Here is a 24,393-nt window from a genome sequence, read left to right on the forward strand (position 1 = left end):
TTAGATTGTTTTCCCGCAAAAGGGTCAGAATGGAGTGAGTAAGTGTAGTATAGAGATGTCCATGCAAATGAATCTACAATGAATAACTAACAACTACAGGTATCCGGGGAGGCGGGTGGGAGCATGTATTGCATTGTATTGTAATTGCATTTATATAGCGCTTACTACCCCTGTCCTCGACCTAACTGCAACCTACTTGACCTCCGTCTGTGAAAGCAAAGCAAATGTGACAAGATCACAAGATTTAAAGGCATCTTTATTGCTCATTAACTTTGTGAGCAATAAAAATGCCTTTAAATCTTATCTTGTGACGTTTGCCCCGTTTTCAATGACAGAGGACAAAAGTTGGTTTGTTTTCCTACTCGCCAGAAATGGCGAGTAGGGCCTAAAAACAGCTCGACCTTGTTAAATTTAGCTCGACTATGCGAAACAAAGATTGTATCCACACGCGCACTTCCTCCTCCTCTTTCATGTGAGACGCTGCTTTCCTGACTGTGTTACTACGCCGCTTCGATTTTGATTTCAGGACAGTGAGGTCAATACCCTTACGTGGCTTGGCAATTTGTTCGCAATTGATGTATTCATACTCATTGGATATTCTGGAATCAACTTTAATTAGCCTTTTGATCTTAAATTCACTTGCTTTTTCCTGGAGCCCCGCATGATAATTATATTATGCAGTGTGGTCATTGAACTGTGGCATATGCACACACCATTTGATTAAATTGCCCTGATGAAGTCTGTGGCGTATATACCGCTTAAAGACTAAACACGCTTTGGTTAGGATCCATATGAATGCTGTCTTGAAAAAATAAAAGAAGAAGAAAAAGTACACGCGTGGATACAACCCTTGCTTGGACTTTTACTGAATACATTGGACCTTTGTTGCTCGGGATACAACAAACTTAGCTTTATTGGTGTGGAATTTGTTCTGCATTATTGGTGATGGTTGGATGGACATCACTTCTATCCCAATGAGCACTCTGATACGGTTTAAATTACAACTTACAACCCAGCACAAATCAATACCCAATCATGTGTTTCAGTTTTGATCTGTCTAACAGGAGCTCCTTGCATTTCTGAAGGTAGCCCAGTCACCATCCTTCTCATCTCAGTGTCTGGATCTCCACCCTTCATCCACAAAAATACAGACAATACACTTCCAGCGTGTGGACGAGCTAGTATCATGCTAAACTGGGGACGTAAGAAAATTGATTCTTATTTGCTTTGTAAATTATACTGTGAGCCAAACTTAAGAATTCACATCAGAAGGTATTCACTGTAACACTTTTTCAATATTTGCTTTGTTTCCCATATTGTCTCATATTATTATCCCTCCTCTTTTCTTTCACTCCGCACCATCCGTAAAGTCCCCCGTTTCTTTTCTTTCCCCGCCCTAAAGCTCATTGTCCTGGCCATGGTAATCTCCCACCTAGACTACGGCAACGCTCTATACTGCGGCATGCCTGCCTACAGTATGCGGCGATTACAGCTTGTCCAAAACCAGGCTGCCCGCCTGGTTTACAACCTGGCCAAATTCCACCATGTCACCCCGCTCTTGAAGTCCTTGCACTGGCTCCCTATCCGAGAACGAGCTCAGTTCAAGATGGGATGTATCACCTTTCAGGCCCGGGCCGGCGCAGCCCCTGCCTTCATCTCCTCGGAAATCAAGGCCTACGCCACCGTCCGGGAACTACGTTCATCCTCTCAACAACTGCTGACAGTTCCCCGCTTCAGGCGTAAAAAGTGGGGGGGGGGGCACGAAATTCTCCACACTTGCCCCTGCCTTTTGGAACTCTCTTCCTACCCACCTTAGATCTTCCACTCAATATTCGCACTTCCATATGGCGCTCAAAACCTTCCTTTTCTCACAAGCTTTCCCAGTATATTTGCCCCATTCCCCCCCCCCCCGCCCCCCCCCCCTCCCCCCCTCCCCGATCTTCATGCCCTCCTGGGTTCAGTACTACATAGTGCCATGAAACCGCCAGGTGTACGCGTGCTCTACAAATGTTTTAAACTCAAACTCTATTGGGATATTGAGATTAAGGCTTCCTTTGAGACTAGCCTTACAAACTCGTAATTCCCTAATCTGCATCCAGCCATTACTTTACGCTTGCAAACACTGAGCTGGTCAGCCGTCCCTGCTGGAGCGGTGGATTAGTAGGAGCCTAAGACTGGACAGACTGTTTGCATGATTCTAGTGTCATCAGATATACCTAACATGGAACTATCTTCACATGCAAATGCTGTTTCTTTCTACAGCATTGCATTCTCAATGTGCATGTCATCTTAAAAGGCACTCTCTATATTTCTAGATTTGGTCTTTAAAAAGTGTCCTTTAACTAAAAGCTTCAAATTGTCACCTAACCTTTGTAGGTCGAGCCTGCATTGACTCCTAAAGCGGTGGCTAACCTGTGAATGGTGCAGTTGTTTGGAACAGTGTTTTAAGTACTGCTTGGCCTACATTAGCCTGTTGACGTGCTAACACATCTACACATTAGCTTTTTGTAAATGTGTGTGGTGTAGACCATTTAGCTGCCTTATATGTCAACTATAGGAATGTTACCTAAAAAGGCCACTGAATCCCCTATTTTGTGAGTTGAATGCGCTCTAGGGGGTATGGTTAAAGTTCTTTTATCTTTAGCATAGCATGTTTGAATGCATTTAACAATCCATCGGGCAATACCAGATTTTGAGACAGGATTGCCTTTGGGAGGAGGAACAAATGCAACAAACAGTTGTTTTGTTTTGCGAAAGTCTTTTGTCCTATCTATGTAGTACAGTAAAGCTCTTTTAACGTCAAGAGTGTGAAGAGCGCTTTCTGCTACAGAATCAGCTTGAGGAAAGAAAACTTTCAACTCAACTGATTGGTTTATATGAAAAGCAAAAATTTCTTTGGGAAGGAATTTAGGATTGGTGCGGAGAACTATCCTGTCTTTGTGTAGCTGAAAGAAGGGTTTTTCTAAGGTTAACGCCTGTTGCTCACCAACTCTCCTCAGTGATGTGAAGACAATGAGGAAAGCAACCTTCCATGAGAGAAATTGCAAAGGGCACTTGTGGAATGGTTCAAAAGGTGGCCCCATGAGTCTTGTGAGAACAATGTTGAGATTCAATACTGGGGCAGGAGGAATCCTTGGTGGTATCTCTCTTTTTATTCCTTCCATGAAAGCTTTGAGTAAGGGAACCCTGAATAGTGATATATGTCTATTCTGTAAGTACGCAGTTACTGCTGCAAGGTGCAAATGAATAGGTGTGTAAGCAAGTCCAGTTTGCTGTACATGTAAGGTAACAGATAATGTTTTGTATAGAAGCATCTAAAGGATTAATTTTTGTTGTTGTTGCAGTATAGAACAAATCCTTTCCATTTTGCTGCATAACAAGCTCTGGTGGTAGGCCTTCTTGCTTCCTTTAGAATATTCATACAGCCTGGTGTTAAGTTTAAATAACCAAACTCAATGACTTCAGGAGCCAGATCGCTAGAGTCAGGTCTTTTGGGATTTGGATGTCTGATTTCTCTATGGTTCTGTGAAGGAGACTCTAGGTGAGGTGCAGCTTTTGATGTGGAACTATTGACAGCTACTACAGGGTTGTGCACCATGGTTGATGGGCCAATGTGGGAGCTACTAGAATTAGTGTGAGGGATGTTTGCCTGAGTTTCTGAACCACCACAGAATGAGCGGGAGAGGCGGAAAAGCGTAGGCAAATACCCCTGACCAGATCATCCATACGGCATTGCCCTTTGAGAGCGGGTGTGCAAATCTGGAGCTAAAGTTTGGGCATTTTGCGTTTTTGGCTGTGGTGAACACGTCTATTTGTGGAAAACCCCATTGTTGAAAGTAGGGAAGGAGAACTTGGAGATGAAGTTCCTACTCGTAAATTTACTGTCTCCGTCTACTGAGGAGGTTGGCAATTTGATTGTTTATTGCTGGGAGATGTTCTGCCAGAAGATAAATCTTGTGATGGATTGTCCAATTCCAAATACCTAAAGCAAGTGTTGACAGTTGGAGAGAGTGTCCCCCCCCCTGTTTCTGCACATAATACATCGCTGTCATGTTGTCTGTTCGGATTAGGACAGTTTTGGCTAAGAGGTGAGTATGAAAAGCTTTGAGTGCTAGAAAAACTGCTAAAAGCTCCAGAAAGTTGATGTGGAGACTTTTGTGTACAGCTGTCTACCAACAATAGATCGTTAATTGAACCTGTGGCTGATTCCACTGATGTGCTAAGCACTCTTGTGAGGGGTGAATGTGAAGCCTTGCATGGGGAACAATTGCGATGCAAGACGCAATCAATCATTCACAGAAGTTGCATGATCACTCTGGCTGGTAATGCTTGGTTGGGTTGAAACTGTAGAATCATAGCCTGAATATTGCGTATTCTGGCTACATTGGGAGTTGTTAGAGCTTTGACTGTGCCCAGATTGGCTCCTAGGTAAGACTGCATCTGTGACAAATGCAGGTGAGATTTGTGAGCATGGATGTTGAACCCCAGCTGATGAAGTAGATCTATTGTTATCTGTATGTGTTGGAGACAGTTCTGGGGAGAGCTGGCTTTGATAAGCCAGTCGTCTACATAGGGGAAGACGTAAATCTTCTGTCTTCTGAGATGAGCAGCGACTACTGCCAGGCATTTGGTAAAAACTCTGGGCGCTGTAGTCACTCCGAAGGGAAGCACCTTGAACTGGTAATACTTGACTTCTATCACAAATATGAGGTATCTGCAATGAGCTGGGGGAATTGGAACAAGAAAATATGCATCTTTTAAATCTAGAGAAGACATAAAATCTGCTCTTTGTAAAAGTGGGAGTACCTGTTGAAGCGTCACCATGTGAAAGTATTCTGACAGTATATAATGGTTTAACTTTTTGAGATCAAGACTAGGCCTTAGGGAACCGTCCTTTTTGTGAATAAGAAAATTCAGAGTAAACCCCTGAGCCCTGGTACTGTACTGGGACCGACTCTATTGCTCCATTTAGTAAAAGAGATTAAACCTCTTGTTCTCGCAATTGTAGGTGTTCTGGAGACAATTTGTGGGATCGAGGTGGAATGTTTGGGGGAATGCTGGTAAGCTCCAGGCAATAACTATGTTGGATAATTCCAATTACTCATTTGTCTGTTGTAATGGAGTGCCAAATGGGGAGAAATTGTTGAAGTCTTCCCCCACAGGTGTGGTATAGTCAGGGTGGACAAGTCACAGTTTATTAGGGGTAGGGGAGCTATGTGGTGTGTTGCCCATACCCCTACCTTTGAAATTGTTGCCTCTATAACCTCCTCAAAACAAGCCTCTGGAGGGAGAGGACAGGTTGTTACCTTTATATGTTGAGGTATTTTAGTCTGGGGATAGGGTTTAGACCCTCTTCTGTAAAAGGAGCGACGAAAGAAGCCTCTGCTGGACGGAGACTGGAGCGCGCCCATGGACTTGGCCACTTCAGTGTCCTTTTTCATCTTCTCTAACACTTGGACCAAAGAGATGTTCTGTATCAAAATGTGTTAAGGATATATTGTTGAACTTCTGAACCCGGAAATCTTAACCAAGCGGGTCTCCTGAGCAAGATGCTAGTATTAACCTCTCTAGCCACAGTGTCTGCAGCATCTAGAGCACAACATATAGAGGAATTAGAAATTAGTTTACCTTGGTTTACTAAGTCCTGAGCCTTAGCTTTATGCTTATCTGGGAGATATTGAATCAGTGTGCCCTGTCGTACCTGGCTAAAGCCCCCTGCATATTTGCAAAGTGCCATTGATTCGCAGCTTGAGCAGCTATGCAGGTACCAGAAGAGTCAATTAACTTGGACTCCTTATCTGGCTAGGAGCATTTCTTGATATCTGGAAATTCGCCTGCTTAGGACGTTAGACACTACCAGAGAATCTAATGGTAGCTGGCCCTTGAAAAATATGGGGTCTGCAGGGGAAGCCTTATATTTTTTGTCAATCCTAGGAATCAATATGAGTGCTCTTACTGGGTCCTTAAAAACCTCTACAGCGTGTCTCATTATGCATTTAAGCATGGGAAGTGTTTGTGATGACCTGTGTGTGTATCCTAAAGTTTTGAATAAAAAATGTTCCTCTAGTGATGCTTTGTGTAATGCCACCCCATGATATTGTGCAGAACTGGCAATGAGTTCTTGATGGGATGCACGTCATTTCGAGGAGACTGAATTGACTGGGTAAAGGTCTTGATCATTACCTGCTGGGGGATCAATTGTATAATCGGTACATGGTTCTATATGGAGATGTATCTCCCCCATCATCGGCATCGGCATGGTGAGATTGAGGAGAATCCTGAGGTGTAATTTTCAAGGGATTCTCAGGTGGAGAAGGAGGCTGCAGAGTTGGTGGTAGATGCAAAGGACTTGTAGCAACAGATTGCTTCTTCAGAGGGATTTTGTAAGAAGGATCCTCATCAGGAAGCTTGCGTTTGTGGGGCGGCTTGGTGTGAAATACGGCCAGTCTCAGGATCTGGTGTTAATAGAACAATGTCTATGTTCGGATCCGAAGGGGTGTCTTTCTGTTTCGGCGCTGAAGTTTTTGGTGCCGGCGTAAGCTGGCCTTTTGGTCTGGAAGGTTTCGGCTCCGAAGGTTGTTTGACTTTCGGCACAGAGGATTTCAGCTTCGATACAGATTTGTGTTTGAAACTGGATGGCTTTGGTTTCGAGGAGGACTTTGGACAACTCGGTGCCAAGCCGGAATACTTGACTTGGCGTTTCGGACCCGAGCCTGGAGGCAGGGCATCGAAACGTGTCTCGGTGCCGACCTTAATTTGTTGACTTTAGCCAGAAGGCAGAGCTGGTGCCGAAGCCTTGTGTTTCTTTGGAATAGTTTGTGGGAGCAAGGAGTCTTCGGTATATACGTTGCCTTGACCCTGCACAGTTCCTAGACATTGAGGTCTATCTCGAGCTCTAAGTTTGAGTCCTGTTCGGAAAAGGCTCCCTCCTCCTCTGCCGCTAATGCCCCAACGTCTTTATGACCGGAGTCTTCATGCTTTAACGCTGCATCTCTCAGCGTCGAGCCCGACGATCGTGAAGAGTTTTCTTTGATCAGAATGATCTGCAAGCGCCGCAGTCTTCTTTGTGCTCTGGAGACAAGAACAAATTGCACACTTCGTGTGAATCGGTGCGAGGGTACTTAGCAAGGCACCCTGGAAAGAATTTAAACGGAGTCCGAACCATCGACGGAGAGCTGATTCGGCGTTGTTAGGCCCAAAGGTGGTAGCCTTCTGATCGAAAAGTCAGTTCCGTTGTTGAAACGATACACGGAGAAGTGGGAAACGCGTATAAAACAATGCCGTCAAGGGTGGAGAGGATTGCGCGTTGAGGGGAACACAAAGAACGGTTTCAAACCGGAGCGCAGCAATACACGGATGAACCCGATGTCGGAAAAAAATAATATAACAATGGAGTTCATGACCATGCGCACTATCACCTAAAGGAGGTGTCACCTTACCTTGTGACTAGGAAAGACTTCTTAAAAAAAACTTACGGACCCAACACTAGATGGCAGGAGTATGCAAAGCATGTGTATCTACAGAATACATGCCTTAAACAGTATGTTATTGTCCAAGATCCATTCCTGTATCTTGTGCAATACAAAAAGGGCAGAGATTTTTTGGACTAAATCTATTAGGCTAATTGGCCTAAAATTTGCTGGCAAAGATTTAGCCCCCTTTTTATGTATGGGAATCCGTTCCGATCCCCGCCAGGAATCGGATATTGAGGCACCGTTAGCCATGGCGTTTGCAAGGATTACAATGTATCATGGCCAATTAGTCCTGTTCTGCAGAAATAGATCTGCAAGAATACCGTCTGTGCCAGGGGCTCTTCCACTTGGTACTGCATCTAAAGATGCCAGCATATCTGCTTGTCTAAATGAAATATCTATGGGATTGAAAAGTGAATACGAGTATCCGACTAATCTGTACCAGAGTGTAGGAATTCAAAATGATCCACCCATGTTTCGGGAGCAACAAAGTTATGAGAAGATGAATAGCCGCCTCTGTCCCATTTGAATAGGGACCAAAAAGTTACTGAGTCTTTGGCAGACAAGGCCAACTTAAGATCTTGCCATCTCGCTTCATCCCAATTATATTAGCCAAAAATTGACAATATTTAAAAGATGTCCTTGCAATGTGGATCCTGGATGAGTCTCTGTTCTAATAGCCACTAACAGCGAATTGCAGGCTTTCCTACATTCAAATTTTCGTAAACAACGAGTTATGTAGATCTATAATAAGCTCATGGGCCCCAGCACTAGAGGATCTTGAGCTCAGTTTGGTTATGGTAGATAAACATCTTTTATTGCAAGTAGTATGTCCACATTTCATACAATTCAAGACCACTTAACCCATTGCATATAGATTGTTAAATGAAGATCCCTAGTTGTTTCCTGGGGAAAAGAGTTACTCTCCATTCTTGTATCTAAGGATGTCAATATGAGACTACAAGGGTGTGATCATTCTCTGGTATTTCGACTATAGCTATGTCCTCCTGCCGTGGCCACAGTCTTCGATCGAACAAAAAGTAGTCAGTGCGACTGGTATGATAGCCATTATTAAAGGTGTTTGCTTCACCTCTTTCTGATCTTGATCTCCCATTTGTCACCCTTAGGCTAAACTCAAGAGAAAATGCCTGGAGTTGGAGCACAGCTTCTATCCATCTAACAACAAGCATAGAGAGAAGAATGCATGAAAATCCCAAGAGTGTATCCAACAACTATTAGAATCCATTCAACCCCACATACCAAATCTTAGCTCAAGACAAGTTATGCCCTTATCTGCAACTGTAACTGATTAACATTCTCTAGATTGATTTTAAAACTTTTTGTGCACATATATCATTGATAGGTTTTAAATGCTAGATATCAATACCAAGAACTGCTCAACCAATTTAACACTTTCAATCAAACAGGATGATACACTGGTTGGGCACTGCCAAGACACTAAATTGTGACTTATAGGTCTTGTGAAAAGTCAGCAGAGAACATTTAATTTATTGAGCGATCTTGCCAACATAGTACCATCTTACAGTGTCAATCCACGTGTGGGTACCTTCCTGAGCTGGTAATTTAGAGAAGACTTGTGACACAAGTTTAAGAGTCACCGGACATCACTTGGAAATCCCAAAAATCGAAACATTCATGAAGAAATCTTACATTTCAGCATTACTGAATTTAAAACCTACCTTCAGGAGCGCAAGTGACGAGATGTACACCTGTTCAGCAGTGTCCACTGCAGGAGCGTCTGTCGGGGGACCCTAAACAAATCAACACAAAAAGTACACTTTATCTTAAAGCTTTTTGCTTAGTATATTAATGTCACTCTTTTGATCCAGACACTACTTTCATTTGTAAGTTACGTAAACTCAATTCTTAAAGAAGTAGGTCTATTTTATTAAAAACACATCATGCAGGAACACCTCAGGAAACCATAATGACAGACAGAGTGCCTGGCCTGATTTTACGCTCTTTGGCTACATAAACACAAAATTACAATTTAACACAGTGTTAGAAATAGGTGTCTCTAGCTGCAGTGGCTTGTACCCTGTTCAAGTAGGGACCCTTTCTTCTGGTCAGAGAAAAGGATTACACACCCAAGATAACCCCTGCTCACCCCCTGGATAGCTTGGCACGAGCAGTCAGGCTTATCTCAGAGGTAATGTGTAAAGCATTTGTACAAAAACACACACAGTAACTCAGTGAAAACACGACAAATGGATTCCAAGCCAGTTAAGAAAAAGAAACACTATCTATTTCAGACAAGACCAAAATGACAAAAATCCAACACACAGACCTCAATATCTCACTTTTCAAAGGTTTAATCGATTTTTTCCATATAACTATGGATGTGGTGATTGTAGCACAAAGTACCTTTGATGCATCAAAATCCAAGAAGATAAACAGCCACAAAGGTGAGATGAGTCGGAAAACACAGCAATGTGTCAATTCTGGAGTCCCAGGTGAATGGAGGCTTCAGATCTGCTGTAAGCAGGAGAAGGGTTGCTTCAATGCCTTACTGCGAGGAGAAGCTATGTGTCAAAATCTGAACTAGGCCCTTTCTGCGGATCAATGCGCTGGAAAGTTAGTGCACAGGTCCGATGTGAGAAAATCTAGATGCTCCGGGTGGGGGTTGGGGGAGAGTGCAGGGGGATGCTCCAAGCCGCAAACAGGCACTACGTCAATCTTTTGTCCGTGGCAATGAAATGGGAGGAAAAAAACATCCTGCGTCGGAGTCTGAGCAGGTTTCTCGGACATCGGAGACACGGTGCTCAGGACTCAGGCTGCGACATTGGTTCTCCCAGTCGCGAACAGGCACTGTGTCAATCCTTTCGATTTTCAGCTGCATTGGGAGATTTCAGCCGAAAAAATATGCATGGATTTTCTTCTTCTTTCTGCAGCAAAGCCACCTCCAAGGGCCCAGAACTGGAATTGGCACCACTTGGCACGTCAGAACTTCAACCAGAGAAGTCCAGGGGCTGGAGGTGAAGTCTTTTATGGCTCTAAGACTTCCAACAGGGGGCAAGCACAGACAAGTCCTTGGAGAACTTTGGAAAAGCATGATACATGAAAGCAAAGTCCAGTTCTTTCACTGCTCACAGACAGAAGCAACAACTGCAGGCAAACCCAGCAAAGCAACACACGTCAAAAGGGCAGTACTACCCCTAACAGCTCTTCTGCTCTTCTTCTCAGGAGAGTCCTCAGTCCAGAGGTGTTCTGAAAATATGGGGTTTCAAGTCCAATACTTATACCCCTTTTGGCATTTGAAGTAGGCATACTTCAACAGATAGTATTTATGGTGCACAGATCCTGCCATGCATTGTCGTGGCTCCAGACACATTATGAGAGGCCAGGCACAGCCCTATTCAGGTGACAGTGACAACTCCTCCCACCACTCTAGCTCAGGAATTGTATTGGCCAGGTGATGGGCAGTCAGGATATGCAGGGCACACCTCAACTACCTCTGTGTGACTGTCTAGAGCATGGGTACTCACAATCGTTTTCTCGGGTGCCAATATTGCAGTCTGGCTTGTGGCCGAGGGGAGCACAGATGGGGGTGGGGTCAGTGGGAGGGGAGGGATCAGCGGGGGCAGGGTAAAAAAAATAAAATCATCCCCATTTCAAAACATTACTAGACATTCGAAATGTGATCTATGTATGTATGTACCACGAATAAATACTGTCAATGTTTTTATTTTTTTACTGGGATCTGTGCATTTCTGACTATAGTTTTCCATATTTGCATTGTTTTGACAATCGGGGAAATCCTTTTTGTCAGTACGAAAACTGGTAAAACTAGAACCACGGGATGGTTTGACAGTTCTTGTACGAAAGCCTACCAGAACTTAAAAGTAGCTTTAAACAAGGACAGAATTCCAAAGGACATAGCAGCCCTCAGGAAGATCTATAATCAGGCCCTAAAACCTAGGAAGAATACTCTTAAAAAAGATCTCTGGATACAACTCCACAGGTCATGTACCCTGAGGGATAGTGCCGCCTCTTGGAAGGTGGTAAGGTCCCCTTTTTAGGTTTCGCCTGTCGAAAGCTGCGCAGCAGCGTTTCGCGCAGGCAAAATCTTTTGAGAATAGTATGTGGCTTGTGTCCCGCCTCTGTCTTCCATTGGCTAGCTCCATAATGGAGGCTAGCCACTGGAAGTGAGAGGCGTCCGTCATTGTGCGAGGCGATTTGTGGGCGTTCCGGTGATTTTTTCCCTCTCCGCCCCTTTTTAAAACGTCATGCGGGGGTGGGCGGGTGTTTTTTTTTTTTGTCAAGGTTTGTTTTGGTCATTTCGCCGAAGATGGCGGCCGGGCAGTAGCTTACTTGAGAAGCTCCGCAGTGCAAGTAGGTCAAATGCCCCCCACCAGTGCCTATGCCCGTTCCCGCCCGCCCTCCCGCTGTCACGGCATACAGGGCATGAATGCTCTTTAATTTGACCCCTTGGGGAGTGTCAACAATGTTTGTAATCTTACGGTTTTCGAGGTCTCGGGTACGATCTACCCTTGTTTATCGACTAAATGCACAGAACGGATTGTCACTTCCTTTTTAAGTCTTTGTTCAGCTTCTTGGCGCTGATGAGAGTTCCGTATTGGGTTCTAAGACGAGTCTCCGCCTAACTGACCACTCCCTGTTCTGTCCACCTGCGTGACCTCTTCCCCCACCCAAACCCCCCCCCCCAAAGACCCTGCTTCTTCTGCCTGCCTGATCACTCCCTGCGGCCCATGTTCAGTCCGTCTCAGTGACCGCTCCCTGTTCGGTCCGCCTAATTGACCCCTCTCTCTCCCTGCAGCCTCTCTTCTACCCGCCTCAGTGACCACACCCTGCGGCCCCTGTTAATAGTTTAATAATTAACTCTGCTCCGTCGCTGCCCTTTAGGGCCAGACTGGGCACACTGCACGCTCTTTGGGTACCCTAGCTGGCGGTGGGGCTCGTGCCCCGGCTGTACACGTCTCGGGGGAGCCGAGCTAGGGGTGGGGGTTAAGTGGGGAGCCTGCTGTGTACAGCCCCACCTCTACCACATGTACTGAATAAGCCTCCCCCAGTGCTGTTTGAGGGGGCTATCTAGGCTTCCTGCCAAGATGCGGATCCTAGCTAAGGCGGGTGGGGTTGGGGTCAGGCTGGCAATTGGCAGGCCTCTCCTTGGCAGGGCGATCAACGCTTCTCTATATGCTTAATTGGCACTCAGAGAACAGCTGGCACCCGTCGTGGGCAGCGTCCGCTTCCCCATGTAATTGCTTACTCTGTAACAATGTGCATGTAGGTCAAATGCCCCCCCCCGCCAGCCTGGAACACCTGGTTTCACTTTTCTATTGATAAGTGCCTGGCATGTATCCCCTCACCATCAGCACCCATCGTGCGTCTTCCATACCAACAGGCTCGTTAGCGCCACACGGTACATTCACTTTTCATTGGCCGTTCACCTGGGTCGCGAATGAGGCGGGACTGCAAGCTTTGAGGCGCTACATGAAGGCCCAGGTACTCCCCAAGTCTAGTGGCGCGCGGTGCTCTTGAGGCTGGCAGACTGGCACCAAACCAACTCAGGCAGATGGCATCCTTGCCCGCGACGTGACTGGTTTTACCCCAGCCGTACCAGGGCGAAACTGTGATAACGTCAGCAATATTTCTGCACATGTCACTTTAGTTTCATGTAGCTTTTTGTAGGTAAAAATAAAGGGTCTTCTGTTTGGGGTCCTCGATTGAGATATATATATCTATATATATATCTATATATATATATATATATATATCAAACAACTCCTCCAAGAACAGGAAGAAGAGGCCACAGGCGGGGAGACATGGGAGGAACCTTTAATGCCAAACCAAAATCAAGGCGGATGCATTTCGGCGTGATGTTTAGCCTCGTCAGCGCCAGATGGTTACAGCAGGTCACGGGCAAATGTTCACCGGTATAAATACCGCTTCCCTTCCTGCTGGGTAAGAGTAGGCTCCGCCCCCCGGACAGCGCTAGATCTTAATGGCTGAAAGTTAATTGGATAGTATAAGACGCCCAATGTGTCGATACTACAAGTCCCAGAATGCTGTGGGCTGCACTGGTACAGCCACGGGGGTAAAAAAAGTTTTAACGGGCCAATTTCACCTTGGAATACACATGGCTGGCACCCCCTCATCTCCCCAAACCGCACCAACCATAAGGTCCCGGCATTTGAGTATGCAGCGGCAGGTCCGGAAATTCAGCGAGCCCGGCGTGGGGTAGAATCACTCCAACACTGTTCGTCGTTAGCCGATTCCCAAGGGGGCCAGCTTGTGGTGCGGGGGCCTCCGGCAGCGCGATACTGGTTGGCAAGCTAAAATGTCAAACAACTCCTCCAAGAACAGGAAGAAGAGGCCACAGGTGGGGAGACATGGGAGGAAATATATATATATATATATAATATTATTTAGTCACAGGTGTCTATGTACCACATTCCTTCCCAGAATGTGTGTTCGGGGTGTGGCAACAAATACTGGGCGCAGGCTGGTACTTGCTGCTATCTTGCGATTCATAGTTTGAAAGTTCCGCAGAATGGCTGAGATTATGACGAATTTTAACATTTGCCAATTTAATAAAATGGCTGCTTAGGTCTTCTTCCCGCTGTCCGTGTGCTCGTTCCCACCCCCCCCCCTCCCGCTGTCCGTGTGCCTGTTCCCGCCCCCCTCCCGCTGTCACGGCACACAGGGCATGAATGCTCTCCGCCATTGCATACCCTTGGGCAGGGTTTCAACTTCTGACCCTATTATCCCAGCCTTCCGGATGCACCTATTGCCGCGGTCCATCACGTGCCTTCTACACAAGGGCACATCTCCACTCTGGAAAGATGTGCTGTGGGACGGCAAAGTCCGTGCAGTGAACACACAGCGTGCAGCGCAACCAGCAGCGAGCGCCTCGGGGCGTGAGCATCAGCCCTATGATAGTGGCAGAGATATCCGGCCATGGGTCCGATTCCACGTGGCTCTGATCATTCTGGTCCACGGGCAAATGGCACATCGTGCAGGGGTCAAAATTGTGAAATGATTGCACCGCTTGGGTAGCCGGAGCGGTAAAATCTGATCTCTGTTACATTTCGACAGGTCAAAAAAATGATGGAATTTAGGGGGGTGGAAGGGTTGGAATTTAGCGGTACTTGGATTTTGATGCATGTTATTAGCGAGAAAAACTCTGAATAGGTGCTGTTTATTGCATCCCATAAATGTTGAACCCCATGGTGTCAGATTTTATTCCATGATAAATTCTGAGTACTCCTAGTCAGACCCGGTGTTGTCTGGTCACTCGCATGTTTCTGACAAAACCCATCTTTGAACCTTGTCCGCGCCGTCACTGGTGGGCTGTAGGGAGAGGACGGTGACAAGAGTGCTTTTCAGAGACATCTCAAACTAAAGTTAGGCTTTGGTGAAACTTTGTTGGCCCAGTCAGAAGTTCTGCACTGTTGAAAAACTCCACTTTGTGTGAATCCTATACATGGTTATTATTAACAGCTCTTTTTGTTGATGGTTAAAAAGATGACAGAGCACTGTTTGTAAAGGAAACAAGATGTGGTTTTTTTTAACTACTAGCCTTTCAATTGTTAATTAGTCGCTATTTTGGGATCACATTTTTTTAAAACATTTTTGCTTGCAGTTTAAAACCAGGCCCTTTCATTTGAAGCCTCTTAGTAGGTCAGATTTGAAGTGCAAAACATGTTAAGTGCTTTTGTTCACGGTGAAGTGGACTCTTTGCTCAAGGAAGCAGGCACTGTTAAGTGGGTGTCTCTTTAGTGCCCGGATGACGTCACATCAGTGCACAATACATACCTTGGGTTTGCTCTCCTCTGTCACGCATTCTAAAAAGGATGTCATTGATAATGGCCAGGTGGTGTACTGTGCAGTAAAGCACGACAAAGGCCACGTCCTATGGATCTGTATGTGTCATAAAGCACTACAGGATGATTTGCTTTATACGTACGCTGCATTTCATAGGGACAATGTGTCTTCTCACCTTGAAACTTCCATTCGGAACCTTCCAGAGAGGCAGATGTTGCAGAGCAAGGGATGGGGCTTTCTTTGGGTAGGTGTGGCTGACTTGGGACATTACAGCATTTTCACGTCTGTCACACGACAATGTTTAGAAGGGTTATCTTTTGTGTGCACGTTAGTGTGCACCGTGTTTTTTTCCATTTAGGTTCGGAATGTCTTGCTTAGTGCACTCTAGGAAGGTGTGGGGGATGTCTGGTGACGGAAGTAGACTGGGCTGCAGTGGTATCTGAAACAGACCCTCACCATGCACCTTGTGTGAGGGGGAAGGTTGTCCAGTGGGGCATTCCTCCCGCTTCAGCAGTCGGTGGCACCTGTGATATCGCACATGCACAATTCTAGTCTGATACGAGTCTAACTTGGTTATTGGTGGTGACCAGTGCGGAAGCAGAATACTTTGTAAAGTGAGCTCTTGTACGTAGGTGACCTGATGGGTTTTTCAATGCTGCTCTGTGCAGTTACAGGACTCCATTTCATACCAGTATGTGGAACTGTATGTGTTAGTTTGACTGTAATCAACTTGTCAATAACTTGGCCTGATCTGTAAGGAACTAAATCAGGCAGGGGTTATGTGCCAGGCCCAGCTGCCTCGTGCCCAGCCTACGCTCAGATTGCAGAGAAAATGACCTACTCTGGTGTCCACCCCTCACTGCTACCCTTACATCTGCTGACCTAGTACTTTTTTGTGTGTATGTGGGTATGCACACACAGATGACGATTTCTGAATCCGCTTCACTGAAAATGCAACCCACGGTGGCAAAAAGAGGCAGAGGTTAAAAAGGGACAGGCTTGAATAACTACATAAAGTCGCTGTGTTTGTGTGTGTGGCTCTGGGTGTGTGTGTGTGTGTGTGTGTGTGGCTCTGTGTGTGTGTGTGTGTGGCTCTGTGTGTGTGGCTCTGGGTGTGTGTGTGTGTGTGTGTGGCTCTGGGTGTGTGTGTGTGTGTGGCTCTGGGTGTGTGTGTGGCTCTGGGTGTGTGTGTGTGTGGCTCTGGGTGTGTGTGGCTCTGGGTGTGTGTGTGGCTCTGTGTGTGTGTGTGTGTGTGTGTGTGTGTGTGTGTGTGGCTCTGTGTGTGTGTGTGTGTGGCTGGCTCTGGGTGTGTGTGTGTGTGTGGCTGGCTCTGGGTGTGTGTGTGTGTGGCTGGCTCTGGGTGTGCGTGTGTGGCTGGCTCTGGGTGTGTGTGCATGTGTGGCTGGCTCTGGGTGTGTGTGTGTGTGTCTGGCTCTGGGTGTGTGTGTGTGTGTGTGTGTCTGGCTCTGGGTGTGTGTGTGTGTGTGTGTGTGGTTCTGGGTGTGTGTGTGTGTGGCTCTGGGTGTGTGTGTATGGTAGTAATTGCTGTCTGCTGAGCTCGTCCGTAGGGTACAATAGGTCTCACATTTGCGAGAGATTAAGCTAATGGCAATGTAAATGACAATGCCATTTATTTATCTGTTTTCAAAACCAACACATAAATACAAATTTTGTCATTTACAATGCCAATAGCTCTAACTTTTCCAAAGGCGAAACCATTGCATTGTACATGCTTGTTTATCAGATGCAACGGCTAATCCCAGCATCGATGTTGCAATTGATGAACAGATGTGGGTTGATTATTTTGAGCGGATATTCAGCCTCCCTCCAACCGAAAACCAACCATCGACTGCTGTGTCAGACCTATCACCTTTCCCGTTGCCCATCTGTATAACACATGAGGAGGTAGAACACGCCCTAAAGGCCAGTAAAAATGGCAAGGCACAAGTCCCCGATGGCGTCCCAATCGATCTTTTTAAGTTCAACATGGATCTATGGTCGCCAATCTTAACTAGGGTTCTCCAAGCATCATGTGCCCTGGGACCCATTGAATCCTGGCCCCAGTCAATGCTCGTCCCTATCTTTAAAAAAGGGGACCGTCAATCACCATCCTGTTATCGGCCTATCTCCGTCCTGGATTCTTTAGGGAAAGTGGCCGGCCGCGTTATTTTAAAGCGCCTTCAACACTGGGCAGCAGATAATAAAATTCTGTCTGACCTACAATTTGGGTTCCATGGGGGATTGGGAACCGTAGAGCAAGCCCTCAACCTATCTTTACTGATGGGAAAATACGTTAATGCCAAGGGGGGGGGGGGGGGGGGGGGGGGGCTCTGTACATGGCTTACGTTGACCTTTCCGCAGCATTCAACTGTGTTAACCACAAAAAGCTGTGGTCCATTCTGGCAGTCATGGGTGTAGAGTATTCTATTATAATATTTCTGCGTGAACTATATTCAGACGCCACAGCCAGAGTCAGATATGGCACAGGGGTGAGCTAACTAAGCCGTTTAGAGTGACACGAGGGGTAAGACAGGGCTGTGTCCTGGCCCGTTTCTATTCAATTTATACACCAACGGCTTGGAAAAGGCCATGTTGACAGGTTGCCAGGACCTCCCCACTATAAGCACGCGTCCAATCCCGGTTCTACTCTACGCGGACGACGCTGTAAGCCTAGCCCGCACCCCTATGGAATTACAGCGCGCCCTTGAGAAATATCACATCTTTATGGCCAATCTTGATCTAAAGGTTAACATCAAAAAGACGTTTGTAATGGCTGCAGGGTCAAGGTATAAGAACATAATGCCCATGTACATTGACAAACAAAAAATAGAGAGCACAACTACGTATCCGTATCTGGGAATAACTTTCAATCACAAATGCTCATGCAAGTACGCCACAGAATCCAGGTAATCACGTTTATGAGAAGAAATGTTGCTTTGGTCAAGTTTGCGAATAAGCTAGGTAGGCGGCCCATGGTGGAACTTCCTGAAATTTATAGGACTAAATGCATATAGAGTGCAATCTATGGGGCGGGCATGTGGGGACACACCAAGGTAGATGAGATGCAAAAGGTGGAAAACACTTTTCTTCGATTCCTTCTGGCAGTTCTTAAGGGTACGTCAACCTATGCTTGTCATTTGGAGGTGGGCTTGCCCTACTTAACAGATCTGATTAGGATTCAACCCCTCCTCCTGTGGTATCGCATTTGGTCGTCTACCGAAACCACCCTGTGCCGGGGGATCATAGAGGACTGTATTTCCCTAGACAGGGCATTAAAGATCGGCTTTATTGCTTATGTCAGCAAATTTTTGGGCGACCTAGGGATGATGCAGTATTACCATTCCCCCACCTCAATTGCAATAATCCCAAGAAAGTGGTTTAAACAGTTGTTCCTGGTTCACTTAGAATCTCTTCGGCTTTCTAGTGAGGTCTCAAAAACTACCGTGATGCACTCACTACAAATCCAAACATCACTTACTGTCCAGCCCTATCTAATTTACAACTTTACGGGCTACGAAAGGTTCTTGTTAACCAGATTTAGATTAAACATCTTTCACCACCTGGTTACTTTCTCTAGGATAAACACCTGGACAAAACCTCTTCAACCCTGCCACTGTGATGACAGCTCCCCCAATCGACGATCCACACAATAATGTTCTGTAAATTTTATCAGGATTTGAGATATGTTTGGCTAATACCAATTTTGAGAGTGATGGGTCTACGTAGGTGCCGCCCAGCATTCCTTGCCCTCCAATTTCTAGATGTTGAGCCGTTTGCTAGAATGATAGTAAAGTTCTTGAAATTAGTCGTTAAGCACAGGACGAACTTGGGTTGAACTGGACCCGCTTTGCCCTAAATTTACCTCCCCTCGACTCCTAGCAGCTTTATTTGCCTGCATTACGCCCCCTGTCTTGGTGTATCGTATTAGACAGTTTTCTTTTTATATTGTTGTTATTGGTTTTTCTATATGCCTATAGCACGTTACATATTCCCTACAGGATTTTTGCTGTTAGCAGCCCAAACTGAGGAATACTATCTGACTGTCTTTTTCTACGGGTGGAACGGAATATTGTGCAATCTTGCGGTGCTACTTTTTGATTCTGTCATTTTTTATGATATTTTAGAGCTCTGAAAACGTTTTTTTATAACTTTTTAACCTGTATTTTACTGAGTATTTTGTATGTGAATTATATTGTGCTTTTATGGCTATTTTTCTTGCAACCGAACAAAGCTTGATTTGATTTGACGAGCACCCCGTTCCCTGCTCTTAGACCCTCAGTTGCACAGACACTTGGACACACCCTTTGTCTCTTAGAAGACAACTCAGATCCCTGCGCCTCTTAAAATCGCTTCGAACAACCCTTAATGACCCTGTTGAGAGTTTACAGTACCGAGCCCCAAGATCATCTAGCAAAACTCGGAAGCATATATGCAAAGTGCATTTACAGAGGTAGGTTTCCTGTCCTCCGTCCACCCGCTGTGCACACCTAAGCTCATGAAACTTACCACATGCATGTCACCCCAGGCAATACAAGCATCAGTGACAGCAGGCTGCCAGATTCTTAATGGATCTAGATAGTACATGCATAAATGTGTATGCATGGGCCCACACAATACATGCATTCATGTACTCCCGCTGTAATGCACATTTACAATGGGACAATGACCTGCATGATGGGCAGGCAAGAGACCTGCTGCCTTCTCAGGCTGCCTTCTCGTAGTCAATGAGCTTGTCCAACAATGCAGCAGAGGTATTGTAGTATCATCTATAAATTACTATCATCTCAGGTAGGTGCATGTAATTTTATAATAATGCGTATGTCAGGCAGCACGTCTACTACTAATCTTCCCTGAACCCTACACTCAATGAATCTGCGCCTAAGGTCCGCTTCTGAGCCCTACACTCAATGACTCTGCACCTAGGGATTCGCTTCTAAGCCCTACACTCAATGACCCTGCACCTAGGGTCTACTCCTGAGTGCTACACTCAATGACTCTGCACCTAGGGTCTGCTGTGATCCTATGCAATAACTCTGACCCTGCGCTCCAACTTGGACCCCACCATATGACTGTTTCATTCTTGCCACATTCCTCTACTTTACCCCCTCATCCTACCTCTACCCACCACTTTGGCCTTAGTAATTCACTTTTTTCCTGACCCGTCCCACAGCCTGGCACACTTTCACAACTTTACCCTTCCCCTATTGTTTTACCTTCAATCTAGACCACTCATTATACCTCTCCCCCGACCCTTGTTCTTTCCTTATCTCATATATTCCTCTCACCTACCCCCGCTTTCTATTACTAACATCTCAATTTGCTCCCAGTACCTCTTTGCTTTCTCTGTCTGACCCTCCAACCTCATTATTCCACCCATCTTCACTCTGCTTAGACTCATTTCCTGGCCCTTCTATTTCACTATGCTCAAAGCCTGTCATTTTGGACCTACTCTGGCCCCAACGTCTACACCTACATTCACTCTCTCCACACCTTGGCTTCTTAATGCTGCTCCTGCTCTCCTTTCATCACACTCAATCCCTATTTGGTCGCACCTTTTTGGTGCCATACTTGTCTATTTTATTCAACATTATTTCTCTCACTCTCCTCATACCCTATCAAACTGCCTAGCCTCTCATTGTGCCCTAACACCTCATCCTAGGCCTAACCTCTCATTGCACACTAACGCACCACTCTAAGCCTACCCGCTCGTTGTGCCCTACTGCGTCACTTAGCGCCTACCCACTCATTGTGCCGGTATGCCTACCCACTCATTGTGCCTGTAAACCTTCACTCTACTGAAAGTTTACTCTACTGATAATCCAGTCCCCTTGTCCTTCCTGCAATTCTGCTTTACACCTTCACTTCACTGCTTCCCTTCAATCTGCTGCTAGCCCATAGCTGTTGGTTCCATTATTGTCGTAACCCTCACTATTACCTTGCCCATGTCCCTAGCTTAGCACTCACCTTCCATACATATCTCTCAAAATAGTCCCTATGTGTAAATCAGCTCTGTCCTTACTCTGCTCCTGTCCCATCACACTCCTCATAACCTGCAATACCCTTACTCTGCGCTCATATTTGACGTTGCTCCTACTCCCTCGCTCTCTTCTGTTAACCCCTAACCTTCCCATACCTCCTCACTGCACTTTCCATTCTGCTTTATGCTTTACTCATTTGGAGTCTGCCAGTCCCTCTGTTTTTCCTTTCGCTGCCCCTTCCCCTTACCTCTACCCATTCACCTCTATATACACCCTGTGCCCTGTCCCCTCAGCTATGACATTACCTAATGTGTGCCAAAACCAATGACCATTTGCTGCTCAATTCTGCAGCATAAAATACCTGATGCTACATCTGTGCCACGACTCAGACAGGTAGTGTTGGATGACTATAATTTACTGCACTTTCTTAAGTAATGCACAAAGCAAGCTGAATTGCCTGTAATAAATGTTAGAAATATTGTCCTCGTATGAAAAGTAACAATCGGAGGCATACACTAAGGAAAGTACACAATAGATTCAACAAACTAGTTCAGTTAGGAAAAATATGATTTTTTAATTTGTTAAAAAGGAATATTAAAAATAAGTACATTGGTCACAATTGATAAAAAATAGCAATATAATGAAACATGTATTCACAAAACAGATTAAAAAGAGGTTAAATGGCATCCAGTCGACGCGTTTCGACATATACAATATGCCTTCATCAGGACTTTAACCATCAAAATTCTATTGCTCTTATCGGTATCAGTTGGCAGCGGTCGTGGGCGATACTAAAATTCCCTTCTACTCAGGCTATGTTATAAAAACACAATGGAGTCCAGGGCATGATCACAAACCATGAAGACGGACTTTATGTGTTCAAAGTCTGGGGTTCAGCCAACCAGTTGGACGGCACCATAAAACATATGTTTGTAATATAGGAATCCTAAAAAGGAGAAGACGATGCTTGTAGATAAAAATAATCCTGTCCTATGGTGATTTGGAAGGTATGGCGGGGGCGTAAGTATCAGGCCATCGATCGCGTAATAGCTCCTTTCTGATGTGGAGCAGTTGTCGCGGTGACAACGTGCACGCCTTGCTCGCCAATGCGTTCAAGCTTTAAAAAGGTTGGCTGAACCCCAGACTTTGAACACAAAGTCCGTCTTCATGGTTTGTGATCACCCAGTTGTATATGTCGAAACGCGTCGACTGGATGCCATTTAACCTCTTTTTAATATGTTTTGTGAATACATGTGTATCATTATATTGCTATTTTTTATCAATTGTGACCAATGTACTTATTTTTAATATTCCTTTTTAACAAATTAAAAAATCATATTTTTCCTAACTGAACTAGTTTGTTTGTTGAATCTATTGTGTACTTTCCTTAGTGTATGCCTGGGATTGTTACTTTTCATACATTGTTTACCCTGTCCCAGGATATCTATCCTTATCAGGGGGTCCTTGTTACGTACAGCCAGAAATATTGTCCTCAACACAGGCACATAAACGTTTTACTCGGAATGGCACAATTTAAAAAAGCTGGGATTTATATATAATTATTCTGCTGGTCTGCTACGGATAATAGAAAGTAGGAAATGGCTACAAGACATTTCGTTTATACATTACTTAAATTGATTTATTGGCATAAGTCTTGAGAGTTAGTTATCAGCAATCTAAACCAAATGTATCCATAGGATAACAAAACAAATTGTTGATATTGGCCACATTTACATTTACATTTACATTTACATTTACATTGTAGCCATTCCCTACTTTGCATTGTTCACTGCTCAAGCCTACAAGGGTTTATTGGGTTACCCAGAATTCCTTTATGGTCTGCTTCAGAGGCATATAACTTTGTGGATAAACTGTATCTTCTCCAATTCCACCTGTAAACTTTAGCACCACTGTTGTGAAACAAGAGCCTGTTGCATCCCATGTACCTAAAGTGAAGTCATGCCATAAAACAAAAGGCTAGGCGCAGCCCATGGATTCATGTGAGGACATTGCTGGAGCATTATTTTATTTATACTGTTTACACTACGTGCCTTCTCTGACACCATGAGGAAGGAAAGTCCAGGCACGGCTGAAACCCTATCCATGGGCCTTAAAAACATAAACTTATCTACAGAGACAGCTCTGTTTTACCGGCACCGATCGAAAGATTAAAGAGGCACACTGTCTGTGAGCAGCACGTACAGGCAGCACAGCCTCAATGGCAGGGTGAGCAAGTTATGCCAGAGAGGCAGGTGAGGGCTATGGGTAAACATGCATGACACTGGTTGTCATCGCATAACCTTTTCATGCTTTTCCCGGCAAATGCGGCCCCAGAGGAATTACAACAGGCAAAAATGGTGCAGATTCCGTGCCTGCTGATTTCCACGGGGTGCATGGAATGGCCTCGCGAGCAGCAAGTGGCCCGTGGGCCGCACTTTGAGTACCACTGGTCTAGAGTGAATGCACATGCAGCCCAATTGTCAGTCTGAACAAGAGGTGGATTCCACAAGCAGAGACACGGGATGGGAAAGCAAGAGAATGTCCACTTTCTAAAAGTTGTTTTAGTGAAAAGGGGTAACCCGGTGTCCCTCAGAACCTGGGTAAGCGTGATTAACAACAAAAGTGGTTCTGTTGGGTGGCAACAAAAATTGCTTTAGAAGAAGGCTATATCAGCTCATAACACAAAAAGTAAACCTCTCTAAGAACAACTGAAGTTCACAAAATTTATATATAATAAAAAGCAGATTCACAATACACAGGAATTACTTCATTCCATTTTAGGTTTCAATAAATGCTAAAACATATGATGAGTGACTGTAGTGAACAAAGTGACTAGTGCATTACATTTAGTGACATGTATATACAAATTTATACAATGGAGAGGGGGAGGAGTGTTTTCTTTGCAGAAAGGCCAGTGTTCAGAGTTAGTTCTCCAAGGAAACAGAAGATTATTGTACAGGTTCCTGGAGGTATCTTGACCAATTATGAGCGTTGACGTTTCGACCCTATTGCGCCCTAATTGGTGGTCGCGGCGGGTCTTTATCAAGACAAGTAGTGGGGAAGGGCAAGGGAGTTTGTTGTAGAACTGGAATAGATCTGGAGGGGAGCCGGTTGGTCAACCCCGGGTGTAGCGGACT

The 24,393-nt window shown here is 45.2% G+C and overlaps 1 protein-coding gene across 1 annotated transcript in view; it reads right to left on the reverse strand.

Annotated features, from left to right (window-relative positions):
* The window catches only part of PSMD14 (proteasome 26S subunit, non-ATPase 14), a 532,244-nt gene that overhangs the window by 316,387 nt on the left and 191,464 nt on the right, over positions 1 to 24,393 (reverse strand). Inside the window, exon 3 of the mRNA XM_086956618.1 lies at positions 9,173 to 9,244. Within this exon, the coding sequence (XP_086812744.1) occupies positions 9,173 to 9,244 (72 nt within the window). The remainder of the gene's footprint in view (positions 1 to 9,172; positions 9,245 to 24,393) is intronic.

Source organism: Lissotriton vulgaris, chromosome 2_1 (genome assembly GCF_964263255.1).
Source record: "Lissotriton vulgaris chromosome 2_1, aLisVul1.2, whole genome shotgun sequence".
NCBI classification, from domain to species: Eukaryota; Metazoa; Chordata; class Amphibia; order Caudata; family Salamandridae; genus Lissotriton; species Lissotriton vulgaris.